Source organism: Zophobas morio, unplaced genomic scaffold (assembly GCF_036711695.1).
Source record: "Zophobas morio isolate AGI-343-1 ecotype UQ-CSIRO unplaced genomic scaffold, CSIRO_AGI_Zmor_V1 ptg000026l, whole genome shotgun sequence".
Classification (NCBI taxonomy): domain Eukaryota; kingdom Metazoa; phylum Arthropoda; class Insecta; order Coleoptera; family Tenebrionidae; genus Zophobas; species Zophobas morio.
This window is the reverse complement of record NW_026972131.1, coordinates 7,715,110-7,730,671: the sequence shown is the minus strand read 5'-3', so window position 1 is coordinate 7,730,671 and position 15,562 is coordinate 7,715,110. Positions and strand designations below refer to the sequence as shown.

The 15,562-nt window shown below is 35.1% G+C and overlaps 1 protein-coding gene across 1 annotated transcript in view; it reads right to left on the bottom strand.

The window, feature by feature from the left end:
* The window catches only part of LOC135136196 (contactin-1), a 548,953-nt gene that overhangs the window by 87,906 nt on the left and 445,485 nt on the right, over positions 1 to 15,562 (bottom strand). Inside the window, exons 8-9 of the mRNA XM_064065367.1 lie at positions 9,437 to 9,567; positions 3,552 to 3,711 (exon numbers count right to left, since the gene is read on the bottom strand). Coding sequence (XP_063921437.1) covers positions 3,552 to 3,711; positions 9,437 to 9,567 — 291 coding nt within the window. The remainder of the gene's footprint in view (positions 1 to 3,551; positions 3,712 to 9,436; positions 9,568 to 15,562) is intronic.

The following is a 15,562-nucleotide window of genomic DNA, read 5'->3' as shown; positions in this document are numbered from 1 at the left end:
ACCGAAAGCGTCACCACCGGCGGCGCGAAGGTCGCTGTATAAGCTTAGGTCGGCCAGACGTGTTTCTTAAATCAGTGCACTACTTGACCAAAAACTTGACACAGGTACGCCGCCATCACACGTAATCGGCGAGATTCTGGACCGTCCGTCCGTCACACCGCAATTTCGTTGCCACAGCGGTTTTTTGAACATTTTCTGGTGCTATGGGGACATGGTGATACGCACGTACTAAGTCCAAGAAATTTTTTTTACGAGACCGTTGGCAGCCGAAATCCTGCAAATACCGATGTCTATCCTAGGCTGAAACTCCAGGCGTTCTTGTTTGAGTTTAGGAGGAGTCCGTCGTCTGGGTTTGGCATGCCATGGGGTACCAGTCATGGAGATGGTACGGTAAAAAGTAGACTTCTTAACACTGCAGTTGGGGTTTTCATTTAGTATGTTTGAAAATTCCGTCAATAGAGCCGTATATTTTGTGTTCAGAGCGACGACCTGCAGTGTTAGATAACTCCTACTACATATATTTCCAAGAGAGGACAGATGTGTAGTGGCATCGAGCAACCGTTTACTTTTTATATCTACCAGAAGACCAAATTTGTTAAAAAAATCTGCTCCGATAATTGGGTTTTGACTCCTGAGATAATAAAGGACCAGCAGAACTGCCGACGCCACCCCAGGTCCAAAGCGAGCAAAAGTTTTCCAAAAGATTCAATTAGTGAACCTTTAGCTGCATACAGCTGTCATTTTTGCTTTTTACACTTTGGTAACAGGTTCCGTGGGTTCACTGACACGTCTGCCCCCTTGTTAGTAAGAAATTTGTCTGTTATTAAAAGACGGCAAAAAGTATGTTCGACCGGATTGTGCTGTGCCGTTTCAACAAATGGGTTTAGTTGATTTCCGGCATCGACTGTTGTTTTTTGAAAGCGCAAGGTTGGATACCTTTCTTGACTTTTACAGCAAATTTTGAATGGTACCAACACAAGTTTTTCTTGACGGGTGTTTTGGATCATGTCTTCGATCATTGGAACGATTTGGCGTGAGAAGAAGTAGTGAATGCGTCTATCGAGGCTGTAAGTCGAGCGACCTGGTCTACAAGCTGAGAAATTTGGTCCGCCGATCTGTTCACCTGAGAATTTTCAAAAGTGCGTGCATCCAGGGAACTGAATTCCGTAATTTTATCTGCCATCAGAACCAAATTATCCAAACTGTCGTTACTGGAACACAGAATGGACTTAACATTGACGGGTAATCGCAAAGGTAATCCTCGTATAAACATGATTGTCAAAAAATCGTCCTTCTGGTGAGATCTTCATTTGATCAACGAAGATAAAAGTGGCTATTGTGATTTACTGTGGCGTATTTTGGTAACAAAACTACTATCCCTTATTTCTTATATCTACCATCCACCATAAGAGGCAAATTGCCAAAATTTTAAGATGAGAAAATTAAAAGAATTGTTATACATAAGAATACTCTATATAAAAATACATATCATATTTTTGATAATAAAATAAAAAAATTAAACGTTAACTTTTCATTTTGCACCTGGATTTTTGGATGGGAGCACCGGAAGCACTTGCATGTTGTTTGATGTTTGAGGTGCGTGGCGACCGCTCGTGGCAATAGGCGGTAAGATCATTCTTCAGAGGATATGTTTAATTTGTAATTTATGCGGAGAAAATAGTATGCTGCACTACTACCTTGTAGATAACCAAATGTGCTCGGATGAGAATACCAGTGCAATCAAGGTTGATTATAAAATCGTTTGACCTGTTCAGGTATGTGTAGTAAACGTGAAGAAAAAATGTAGCAAAACAACAACAGCGTTGATATTTGTGTATGATTTTGCAAAAGGTTTCAGTCTATGCTTAAATTTTGTTTTATAATAAGATAAACAGCTCTAACGCATACTGCGCTATATTTTTACAGATTTAGTCTTCGATTTTTTGGACCCTGAGTGTTGCCACTTTGATTACTTTTTATGCGAGTTTTTATGTAATCTATCCTGCACAAGAAGAGCTATGAAATTATTAAAGCGCAAAAATAAAAAAAAATGCAACCGCAATCTCGTACCACAAATTACCAGTTATATTTTCCACTGACTAGATTTCCCTTTAAGCTGCTGTCGCGAGATATGAGAATTTCAACAAGCTGACCGGTACACAGTGGTATTTTATAACTACACCAGCTCAGCGTGGCTTCATTTGTGGCATAAATCCTACATGTATTTTGGTTTATTCCATAAAAGCAATCGTTTCGTCATTTATAATAAATTTTTCGTTTGTATTAGGTACAATTGTTGTTTGAAATTAAAGTTAAATTTTCCTCGCACCCGAAGCACAACTAAATAAATCTAGTTTTTTAAATGGATTAAATGGTAATTTTGTAAAATTTTAGTTTTTTCAAAAACGGGCGCGTTAATAGATCACGCATAAAACTTCACACTATTACCGACATTTTATTTTATGTATTTGAAGTAAAAATGATATTTGTAGAATTTCTAGACACGCATTGGAAAACTCGATACTTATATTTATAAGTATAATTGAAACAGTTCAGACATAGTTTGCCAATTCTTAAACAAAATCATCTTTAACTTTGAAAAAATAGAAGTGTGTTTGTATATGTGATCACCTAATTAGTTTAATTAACCGGAAGTGTCCACTTATTAATTTTATCTACAATTTGTAGATAACATGTGTCATTGTCATTACCGATAATTAGCAGCAATCATGTGAGTGTTATTAGTATTACCAAGCTTTTACTGACACAAGTGTAGCATTGTGGATTTCATAATGAAACAATAAAAGCTACAAATTGGAGGGATTTGTATATGTAAAAAGTCAGAGTGTATATTTAAAAATACAGTGAATGTAAAAAACTAAATCGTAAAAATATCAACATGTCATGTGGAGAAAAAGTCAACAGGACACAGTTAAATGCTTTCGACAGAAAATTTGTAAAAGCGTAATATGTGCTGACGTAAATAAAATAATTGGAGACGGCCGGTCGCATAGCTTTGACCTATAATTTCAAATTTTGCTGCATGTTTGTGCTAACGATTTTCTCTCGCGTAAATATCAATGTCGTCTTAATTTTTGCGGGTAGCGTATTTAACGTTGACTGTTGTAAATGTACGCTGATCGGTCGTTTAAACAAAATAATTTAAGCAGATGCGTTCTCGTGTCGACGGAAGAAAAATAAAAATGCTTTCAATTTCCCTTTAGCTTCTAAAAGAAAATTTTCGTACGAGCGCGAATTCTAGTGAACTGACCCGATTAAATCAATCGCCGGTTAAATTTGGGCAGTTGATCAAAGTGCTTGAACAAGGCAATTTCCTTATAACGTTCGTCGAGCTTCACTTTATTCCCACATATTTGCAAAATGGAAATCGAGAAGCGTATTTTCAATATTCAACAAAGTATTTTCTTTTCCAGACGAGAACGCCCTGAATGTACAAGTACGAAACCGAGGTCCCGAATGCATCCTCGTGGCAGTGTCGGTTGAATAAGTAAACGATGATCTAATTTGAAAAAATGGAACTTTACACTTACATCTGACAACAAGTTGGACGGCATTACTGTTGCTTTTGCCTTCGACGTTCGTGGCCATGCAAGTGTAAGCGCCCCCTGTGGCTCTAGTTACACTTTGCAGAACCAGACTTTGGTCGCTCATGATCACTCCAGCGGTGACGTTCTGGAATATTTCAACTCCCTGTAAATGCAATAGATGTTAGAGAACTAGAGGAAAGATTTCGCATAAGGAGCACACAGAATACTAACTATTAAATTTAAGTGCGGCGCTGGAAGCGATTTGTGAGAAGCCCGATCGGTGCTGTTTCTGAAATCTAGTTTTGCTGATGTGATATGATAAAAGTAAAGACTAAATCGGATGTTTATTTTTCTATTCTAATACAAGATTATTCACCGGAAGTCCGCACCTAAAAAATCAAAACGCAACAAGAAATACAACTTGAAAAGCTTCTTTGATATTTCAAATCTTTAAAAAAAGTAAAACATAGTTATCTGTTTTGTTGTAACAATAACATCGAAGTAATGTAACATCTATCATGTTAAAATTGTTATTTAGGCAGAATTGATTCAAATTACGAAAATACTAATGTGATTTTGATGAATTTGTATTGATGAGGCTGATACGTGTTTAAACTCCATATTAATTTTAACTCTTCTGCCTGAAGACGGTACTGTGTACCGAAACACGTGTAGCAGTGACTACAAATATATTTTTTAAACTCTGAAAGTTTTTTCATTATTATTAAAATTAAAATTGATTTTGATGTAGATGTGGATGCACAAAAAATGCCGCTACAGATTTATATGTGCTTTAAAATTCATTTTTTATTTGTTTTTAACGAAAAAAATTGGGTTAACTTTTAAAACCCAACAGCTAATTAGTAATTACATATATTATTATATGGTTGTTTTTATAAATATTCTTAACTGGGTAGAGTTAAATCTTGCAGATAACTTACTTTATTAGTTAAAGCTGTGCTGACATTCGAAAAATCAGAAAAGGCAGAGATAACTGTTTCCAACTCATCAAGAGAAATATCGGGGGAATATAAAGCACACCAAATATCAAGTTTAAAGGACCAATAAAACATTTGCATAAAAAATACCAACAATAGGCACACTATTATCAAGTACCGAAGTATACAAATAACAGATCAAGTATTTCTCATTAAATGCAGCCGAGACTCTACCTCTAGACCTATTGACACGAAGAAACTTACGATCACAACGGAAGAGATTATATTGAGTAGGCAACAGTTCATTATTAATAATACAGAATCATTAAGCCAGGGTTCACTGATTAGTAGAGAGCGGATTTTATGAAATTTGCATATCCGCAATTTTTTGCATATAAGTCTTGATATTTAATATGTGAACGAATCATGCTAATTAAAAATGAATACAGCAATAAAAAAATTGCATATTTGCATATATTTGCCTTCTGCTGCATATTTCACGTAATGGGTGCATATTTTGCATTTTTATCAATTTTTGTGCTAATTTGAAAAAAAAAATGTCATTCTATCGGCATTTATCTAGAAAAAACGAAATTTCATGAATCATATTGCAAATATCGTCCTGAGCTTCAAATAACTATGAAAGGTTTGGGTTTTATGGTAGTTTGGAGAAACCACGAGTGTTAAGCCATCCTTCCAGGTAAATTCGCGCCCTAATTACTTTTGGAAATACGTTCAGTCCCAATATTTTTGTTCTTTGCATCAGTGTATTAATGATATGTTTTGTGGTGGTCCAAGGGACGTAATCCTATCATTTTTCGTCGTGAGTTTGCATTGAAAGCGATACAACTTATTCTTCAAGAAGGAACTGTGTTTTGTCGCGCTTGCTCTAAACCGGTAAGTATTTTTACATCTGTGGACGAAGCAGTAGTTTTTCTATTTACAAATACATACATACTTTAGAATCACCGGAAAAATTTTTTGTTAGAATATTTCGAAAAATATTTAAAAATAAATTCTTGCCAAAATAGTAATTAAATTAGTCGATTACTATTTAACTCTTTTTTAATTTTTTCTGTCTATATTTATTTTTTCGTATAAGAATATTATCATTAAAAATGTGATTTATGTGTTAGTGAGATGTAATTAAACACTTTGCAAAGTGATTTATGTATTTTTTGTAATAAAACGTAAGCTCGGGAAACCTGTTTTTGTAATTTGTAAATAAATTTAGTTCGCTTATTAATCTTTTTTTTAATTTTTGGAGTATATGCAACTGCATATCTCTGTATATATTAAGAAAGTTACTGCATATTTGCATAAATTTGGTGCATATCATATGATCATATTTCCCAAAATTTTGCTGCATATTTTCCGCTCTCTACTGATTAGCATAACGAAAAAGTTAGAACTGCAAACATTACAATAAAACTGGTCAATTTTAGAATTCAGATCTCTAACATTTTGATAATATATTGAAAATGATGAGGATACACAGTTGGACAAGTTTAGTTTTCCGACAGTACTGTAGGAACACCGTTTTTTTTTTTTTTTTAATAATTACTTTTCCAACAGGCCGAGAGGCCCAATTACAGGAAAAGGGGACATACAAAAACACCCAGAGACAGAGCGGGAATCGAACCCACGACCCAAGGTGTAGTGGGCAGATGCCAAGCCACCTCACCCACCGGGTCCTCAAAACCGTTGTGATATTTAATCCTTAAATTAGTCTCATTGTTTTGAATACGAGTATTAAGGTCACGTTTAACAGATTTGTAAAGTGCAGTTGATGTGGAGAGTTCTATCAAAAGAAATTATTACATCATTATTACGCATTTGATACAAGATCTTGGATTGTTTTCATCAATGTTGGAGCTACACTTTGGGGAAATCATAATTTAGAGAAATACAGGTAACAGTACCACAAAAATAAAGAAAAAAGGGAAAAGGAAAACAACCACTGGTAAACACTTTACGCTGGCAGGACCTATCGTAGTGACTAACTTGACGAATAAGGTCACGGAATGGTAAGAGGATGAGATTTACAATAGGCATTGCAATAGGTTAAGGAGAAATTTAGTTTTATGATTATACGAAAAAATTAGCAAAATAAAACTATCCCTTCTTGTAGAAAACAAAAAGTACTCCCACACTGCTTATCTGAAAATACCAATTAACGTACTCACTAGAAGTAATTTTAACATTAATTCACAAACTCACGTTTTAATTATTATTATGAAAAGCTGCAGGAGCTCAACGCTATGTTACATAATGTTAATACAATTTTATAAGGGAAGCAACTTTTAATCACCATTTTACTGCAACAGTAGCGTCAAGTGTTCTAATGCAAAAACAGAGCACTATTATTTATCAACTTTTACATTTTAACAACCAACATTTTTAGGTATTTCGATGATGTATATTTTGTTGTTATTATATTCATTTTGAAAAGTACAGTTGTTGTGGCAAAAATATTTTCAGCGTCTCCAATTTGTCCATAATTCATTTATATAAAGAAAAATTTCCCGATATCCCTTTACCGTCCGAACCATAAATCAGCACGTGGGGAACGTGGCTGAAAGCTACCTTTTTTGCTGAAAACTTTCGAGTCTATAAAAGAATACTGAAAAAGTAAATAACACCGCGACCTAAAAATGTCAATCAATTAAAAAACTATTCCTGCCGCACGAACTTTATTTTATTATTAAATTAAATTATCAAGTTGTATCCAAAATAATTATTTTTAGAACTGGAAACTGAGTGGTTGTCACAATTTTTTAATTTGGTAGATAAATTTAAAGAAAACATTCTGAAAGTTGGGGAAAAATATTCTAGAGGAAAACTGAGACTTTAATGTTGCAACGAGAGGCCAAAGTTTAAATTTCTGTTTTAGACGCAAGTTAATATGGTTTCACATGTACTTATGGTGAACATTTTCAACATTTACTGTGTCGTTTAAACACAATAATTTTTTTTCTTTTTATTGTAATGAATTAGTTGTATTGATTGAGATATGAAGAACTTAGATAACCAGTTTCGTGACCTACTTCGACCCTATAATTATTTATAGAAACCCTGTATGATGCCCAAATTCCATTTTGCCATTAAATTTCGATATCTTTTTAAAGAATAAACGGAGAAATGTAGAATACATAAGTTCCTTTGAAGTTTCTTCTTTATGTGCGGATAATGCAAATGACAGTTGTCTGAATAACGTAAACATGCTGCTTTAGGCAAGAATGCATAACATTCGTAATTGCTACACAAATAGTCAATATAAACATAGTACAGTACCATGGTATCATGGTACCTACGCGCTCATGGGGGTAAGTATCTATAAACTGAACAAATGTAGTTAATACAACATGGCAGTATATTTCGAGGACGTGGAGTACCAACACAACCATATAGCATCTGTAGAACCTTTATCTAACACTAGCATCTTAGAGAGCAAATTGTACTCGTTAACAGTTACTGACCCATATTTTCTCAGTAGCAGAATTATGAATCTAGTAGTAAAACGCGAACCCAAATAAATATTTTAGTTCCGAACTAAACAGATAAAATAATGAAGAAAATAAATTGCCTATTAGAACACCAAGGACACAATTAGGAACCATTAGACAACTCATAGGGGCCAATTTCAAGTTGGCCCATTTGCGCCAACGCAAGCCACTTCTGCAACGCAACTTTTCAGCACCGATCTACGCCCTCCTTGCGTTAACAGTTAATTTTCCGCTGCAAGTCGCAGCATCGAGTCGCATCACATCTAGTAGGGGACGCAAGTGGTATTTCGCTTCGTTATCTCGGTGTTATTTCATTAGAAATAAAAGATTACCGAGAGCTGAGGTGTCGTTGTTGTGCTCTCCTTCCATTAATGGAAAATTTCAACTTGATAATAATTTTTGACACAAATCGGCGTCGCAAAGTTGCGAGTTGCGATTGCGCAAATGGCAAACTTGAAATTGACGCCTTATTCTCGAAGCAACTCATAATTTATTACAAAAATGGAGGACACTACTGACAAGAAATTAATTCTGAATTATGAAAAATAGCAATTCGTTCGTTACAATTAACAATCACCCAACAATGTGATGATGTGTTCTCAAAATTTTACATAAATGTTCATTACTACACTTGTGGTTTATGAATCTATCTTGATTTTTCAGCCTAAACATTTAGATTTCAAAAATCAAAATGTCGTGACAACGTTTTACAATTTCATTTTGAAACTGCAAAACCGAATTCAATTTTAAGATTATCGTTAGCATTAAAAGTTATTAAAAAAGCGACTGTTATTAATCTGTTTCTTTCAAGAATAATTTGAATGTGATGAAACTCAGGTTACCTGTTAATTTTATGATAAAACAATTACTGTGAGTTTAAAAACATTTTGAAAACACGGTTTTCCACGTATAACGTCACTACTTGATAAATGACTAAAATTCGCAACAGAAGAACACATGAGAAAACCTTACGACAATTAGCAGTAAATGCTATCGAAATTACCTCTGTTAATTTGATAGAGTTGAGAAAATTAATGGCACCGGCACTGTTATATAATTGTTAAAGCAACGAAATACAGCTAAATAACTTCCTTGACATGGATCACTTTTTGTCATTACGAAGTATTACCTACAACTCTAAGTACAGCCTCAACTTTTTCAAACTGACACTATCTGGTAATATCTTTCGTAAGTGATAGAAATCGACGTGGAAAAGTTTCGCTAAAAACTTTTCCACATTCTTCTCAAAACAGTTTCATTAGGTACACTCCGAACATTATGGTAAAAGCCCAAGTGAGGCACATTACCTGTGGTCGCCGATTTCTGCGCTCTTCTACCGAATATACGTGCATAAAGGTCTATTCAACAAGTAATATGAAAGAGTTTCCGAAGTTTTCGGCCTCTACAACGAAGTTCGGAGGAAGTTGTTTTCTTAAATACTTACGTTGTGGAACCAGGAAAGTTTGTAAGTTTTGGGGTTGGCCCGGATATTGCATTCGAAATAAACGTCGTCGCCTTCTTTGATGTCGTCCGGGTTTAATGTCGAGCCCATTTTTAGCGTTACGACCGGGGTATCTACAATAAAGCACAACGTTTTCAAAAGACTGCTATCCATTAATTAACACCGAAACGTTTTTAACAAAACCAAACAATAATATATCGAATCGAACCACACCGGAGTGCTCTACATAACGGATCAATTCCGGTCAAGAGAATATTTTGAACATTTATGGACTAATCCTGTCAACGCAAAAACGGATGCGGACGCATAGAGAGTTTGTTTGCTTTTGTACTATTATTATGTTATTATACAATCGATGTCTGAATAATTACAACTCCTAACATTTACCAAAATACATATGACTTAATTAATATTGATTTTGTGATAAACAGTATGTATTAGAATTCAATCATCAGAACTAATATAATCAAAGGAAATGCCATCGGATTTAATCTAATGACAATTTAACTTAAACTTTTGAAGGTGAATTAAAATGAGTTTAATTTTTAATCCAAAGTTACTTCAATTTTAGAACAGCTAAAACATTTTTACTTGAATTTGTTTATTGCATATATTACGTTACAAGATTCCTATTTAAAGCTGCTATGACTTACCACCACAAATTTATTTAAAACTTTTAACACAATATTTTTAGAATTGATACAAACACAAAACAATGGGGATAAATAAAGTTGAAGAATTATTACTGTCACACTCTTTACCAATCGATTTAATCGATATTACAGTCATGATTGGCACAATGTTTTGACTGGCAATATAAATAGGTACATGTTTCAGCAACGCTTAAAAATTAATGTCCATTTTCTCGTACATTAATAATGAATAGTTTGTAACGTGTGGTAGAAAAAACATAAACTGTAGAGTGTTCATGTTAAGTAAAGTGCTAATTTTATTACTGTGTACGAGTGCATAAACTTGCAAATTACCCACCTATGTGAAAAGAGAAGAGTGCAACGTGGTCTCAAGTATTGCGCACCACCAATAACAATCAGTGACGTCACTAGATTGTTGTTACACCCATTGTTTCGAAATTATGTAGGGAACCCCGTGTGAGGTATTTCCTCCAAAGTAACCCGAAGCTAATGTAAAAGTTCATCCAACATGCTCCATGAGGGTGTTAAACGATGCAGTTTCGATCCATAATAATCATGTAACAATGTGTGGATTCAGGTTACCTTGTTGTAAAATAACGCCTGCAACCTTTAAAAGTACCGCGGAAAAACATGTTGTAAAATAAAATCAATGTAACACTAAGCGTCAGGCTCGTGTAGTTCAATACTAATAAAGGAGATCGACTTGACTCGAGGTGTTAACCTTTGCCAATAAACTTTCGTATCGTCAATTGGTAATCAAAAGACCGCACATTATTCTTTAGAACTAAAATGTACTGGCTTCTGCCGGCTCCATGTTGGAGAGCTGGAGGAAATAATTAAGGAAGTGCTATTACGATATGTATATTGACGCAATTTTTTACAAAATATCGATACTGTAGAATAAAAAAGTGAAGAGCCTTTGTTTTGCCCTGGGCGTAAGGATTTACATCCTAAAAACTTTGGGTCGTGTTAAAAAACTTTCAGCAGGAATTTTCAAGTGAAATTTGACAATATCATACTAGTATTTTAAAATTAGTTTTAGTTCATTTTATTGCACATAACAAAATATTCACGAAATTGTAATAAAAAAGTACATTAAATTTTTTATTCAGTGCATGCAAACAATTATTTTGCACTTCCGGGATTAAATGGCTGATTTTAATCCTCTTTTATGGATTACGGTGGTCCATTTATTACAGCGGGACTTAATGTTAAAAAAATCCCAAGGGATTATATAGAAATAAATTCAATTGTGCAAACGTCTTCTCATCTGAACATTTCTTTATCTAACTAGGTAGTAGTGCACCATATTGCCTTAATTCTTTTCCTTAGGAAGGGTTGGTGTTCTCCCTAGGTTTGGCTAGCAATATCCCTTGTTGTTAGCAATAAATGAGATGAGACTCCGAGGTGGGAGGGGTTACATCCATTAATAAACTTTTCTCCGATTAATATCTTTAATTAGGCCAGTCAAATTCGAGAATTTATTACGTACAATAATAAGGTACTAACCTGATATACTTTAATTAACCCTAAAGAAACTGAAATTGTTGAGAAATAATAATGAGTTCCTCAATTTCCAAACTTATGCCCTCGGGCAAAAACCAACGCGCATGATCACAAGTCCGCTAGTTTCAAATGGTAATCTACCCTATCTATGAATGAATTAAACGAATTGAGAGTTCTCAAATGATTGAGGTTAGGGTATTATTTACCTTGTGGAATTTTCCAAACTCTCGGGAAAATATTCCGTATTCGCATGCGAAGACCAGGAATTTACACTATCCACCTTTGGTTGGATCTACCATAAGCAACCGGCATGTTGGTCAACACCTTCTTATAACATTATACAGTTTTTAGGTTATTTCGAAAGATTATCTGAACTCAATTATTATTTTACAATTACGACGTAATTAACAAGATAATTATTGACTGAATTAGAACGAAGAAGCTAATACATGAAATGTAACTAAGTAATATTTAAAAAGTTTGAACTATGAAGATGAAGAAATTATTAGATAACTATACTTTCAATAACACTTTCAATTTACTATTAAATTACTTTAAATCAATGGAAGTTAACCGTAGTGGGCCACTTCACATACGCGAAAAAAGTCTAAATAGGGGCTTATAATAATGACTTAGCTGCTACGCAAGCTGGGACTTCAAGCTGGATTTGCCTCGAGACCTGGGGGACCTTCTAGTCGTTGTGGTGGAACCGACGAGTAGATGGAGAAGTTTATATCAATCCGGCCAATTTCCATCCAACACGAGTTCCCGGAAAAATCCACGAAATGTATGGGAAAAGATATATATCCCAGTGGGGGAATAAAAAAAGAGCCTGTAAGTGTAAATACTTCTAGTATGAAGGCAATAGGAGGCAAGAATGGACGCCACGAACAGGGAAGACATCTCGACCACATGGGGGAACCCAACACCTTTTGGTAAGAGGAATTTCACGGAAATACATACACCATTTATTCCACCACATGAAGAGACTCATTGACAACAGATAATTACCTTTGGATGATCCAAGGCTCTTTTAATAATTACGAATTTCCAATTTTCAATAGCCGACCAAGGTCGAGTTGCTCCCAGCGTTATAATCCGATAGAATCGAAGGGGAGGGCATCAAACGTTACTTTAATGTACAGGATATCCAATAATATATCTAAATTCTGCACCTACACCCGGAAATCACTTGGAGAAGAATTTGGAAGATTCGACGTGGTTGATCACTCTTCAACAGGAGGATGGAAAATAGTCTCGCCCCGTTTCCGCTACTGATTTTATTAAAAACCAAGGAAGAAAAAACCGGAAACGACATTTTGACGCAGATGGAGTTGGCCAATAGAAGAGCACGGGGATAGTAGAAGGAGGGATTCGATTTCATTCATAAATCGAGTTGTTTACATTCTAGAAAAATCCTAACCTATTTTGTGAATCGGACAGATGGAAAACAATAATTATAATCAAAGTCCTTAGTTGTTGTATATAAAAGTGATTTTCATAAAATATAGGGTATGTGGATGATATAATTATTGATCAAGTTATTGTTTAGGTGGCCTTTTCAGGTTCTTTGACTTAGTGGTATTTTTGGCTGTTACAACCAGTACTACTTCCACGTACAAATTTTTAAACTAATCACGTCCTCTGAATAACCGCGATCTCGCCTCCTATTTTTGCCTTTAGTTAGCGTTGCGCTTCATTATTGCATTTGTGCGCTTCCACGTACCACGTTTCCGCTTGCACACACTTTTCAGGTACTGTTAATTATTTCCTTTTAGGGTTCGAATACCTTTTTCTTAGCACAACGGGAAAATAAAAACGCCAAAATCGCCACAAACGCGTTAGAACAGCTGATCACCGCAGTACTCACTATTAGTACTCAAGGAATTACCCAAGGAATTCCTCGTGGTTTTGGGCCAGGATCCCACCACTCCCTCACAACTGGAAAACCGATGGTCTCATTTTTTGTAGCACGGTCTGCCCCCTGAGGTGAAAGCAGAGCTGTTAACTAAGTTTCGGCCCCTGGGAAGGTCTGGCTTAAAACTCTCCCAGTTAAACCCTGAGGTTGCGGCCATTGCCCCTCTGACCAATGTCAAGATGGATTCTCACTTTATACATGCACAAACATTCACCAGAAGTTCCCACTATCATCTGACGCCAAAACAGTTTATTCAAACTCCCAACTTCGCCGACACTGTCTGTTTCCCTTTTTTTCTAAGCAGGTAAAAGCATTTGTTTCACAGGTACCTCCCCAGGAGTATTTATTTGGGAGTAACTTGGGTTGGTAGTTCCGGAATGGCCTACTCAACCGTGGTACAGTCTGTACCAAAAAATATTACTTGTTAATGGACCTAGTACTGAACTACTTGCTTCTCCTTTCAGTCTAGTTCCCTAATGGTAGATTCCTTTATGTTGACGGTAGAACACCTTTTCATAAACATTATATACACTTAATAGTTTTTTTTGTATACGCGTATATGTATATAGGTACATACATACTTTTCAGTTGCGCAACAATATTTCTTTAAACGTCTACCTAGTTAGATAAAGAAATGTTCAGATGAGAAGACGTTTGTACAATTAAACACGTCAAACGATTTTATGATGTTCGACCTTAATTATACTGGTTTTCTCATCGGTCCCACTCACCCCAAGGTGCAGAACGTGATCAGTTTAAAAATTTGTGCGTGGAAGTAGTACCGGTGCGGTACTACCTGTTCCTAAGAAATGTTCAGATGAGAAGACTAGTGCAATTAAGGTCGAACATCATAAAGTCGTTTGGCCTGTTTAATTATCATGTGTAATCATTTGTTAAAATATTCGCTGGACCACAAGTGGTATATCTGATGATAGTTCCAGTAGCTGAGACTTTCAACTCCTATGACATTTTAAAATATCTATATTAGCTCTTGTATCACCTAGAAGAGATCTTGCGGTACGTCAGAAACAGTGACTCGTGTGCAATGACATCTGGAAGATTTAGAAATATGTATAGTAGTCTTTTGAGAAAGGGAGTTAAAGTTATTTTTGCCAACTGCATGATATACAAAAAGCGTTTATGTTTCGTTTCACTCTCTCTTAGTTCCATATATTTTCTGTATATTTGGACAAGAACGAAGAGCCTAAATTTTGAACATGGGTTGTTGGTAAATCCACTAATTCTTTACTTCTACAAACATCGACCACGGCAATAATAAGAGCAACCTGTACAATAAATTTTTAAACAGGATGCCTAATAATCCGTTAACAATTTATTACCTTAGCCAATGAATTTTTTTTTCATCAGAACCTACTCAAAAATTCATTTATTTAAATTCTCGATTTTTTCGAGTTATAACTTTCATTTTTCTTTTTAAGAAAGCTAATAATTTTGCATACTTGCTGATATCCAAATCTTTTTCAATTTTAAATATCGCCATCAACGTGAATATTTGGTCCAAAATGTAGAAGTTGATGGATTTTTCTTGAAAATATGCCAAGAATACGGTTTCTGTGTAGATTCCTTGGGTTCCTTATTCTTCATTTTCCAAATTCGTCACACTTTTTTTGATAAATTTTACTCGACTTCGTAGGTACTAACTGGGCAAATGCTTTGTTTGCAGCTTCTTCAATTATCTTTGATGCTATCCCGGAACAAATTCGAGAACGATTTTTCTTGCAATGGCTGCCGTTGTTTATAATTTATCTAGACAATAAATAAATCAGACTGATTATGTTTTGTCAATCACAGTGTCTGTGATTTTCAACTTTAAATCTTTTTATTTTGTAATTATTTTGTAAAAAACAACATCCGAAGTGCAAAAAATAGCGTACATCCCGCGGGACTGAGGTATCATTTAATCTCTTTGGGGGAATTATTTCCCTCGCTCGTTACGCTTGCCCAGGAAACTTTCGCCCGCGGGATTAAATGATGTCCCTCAGTCCCTTGTTATATACTACACTGTCAGAC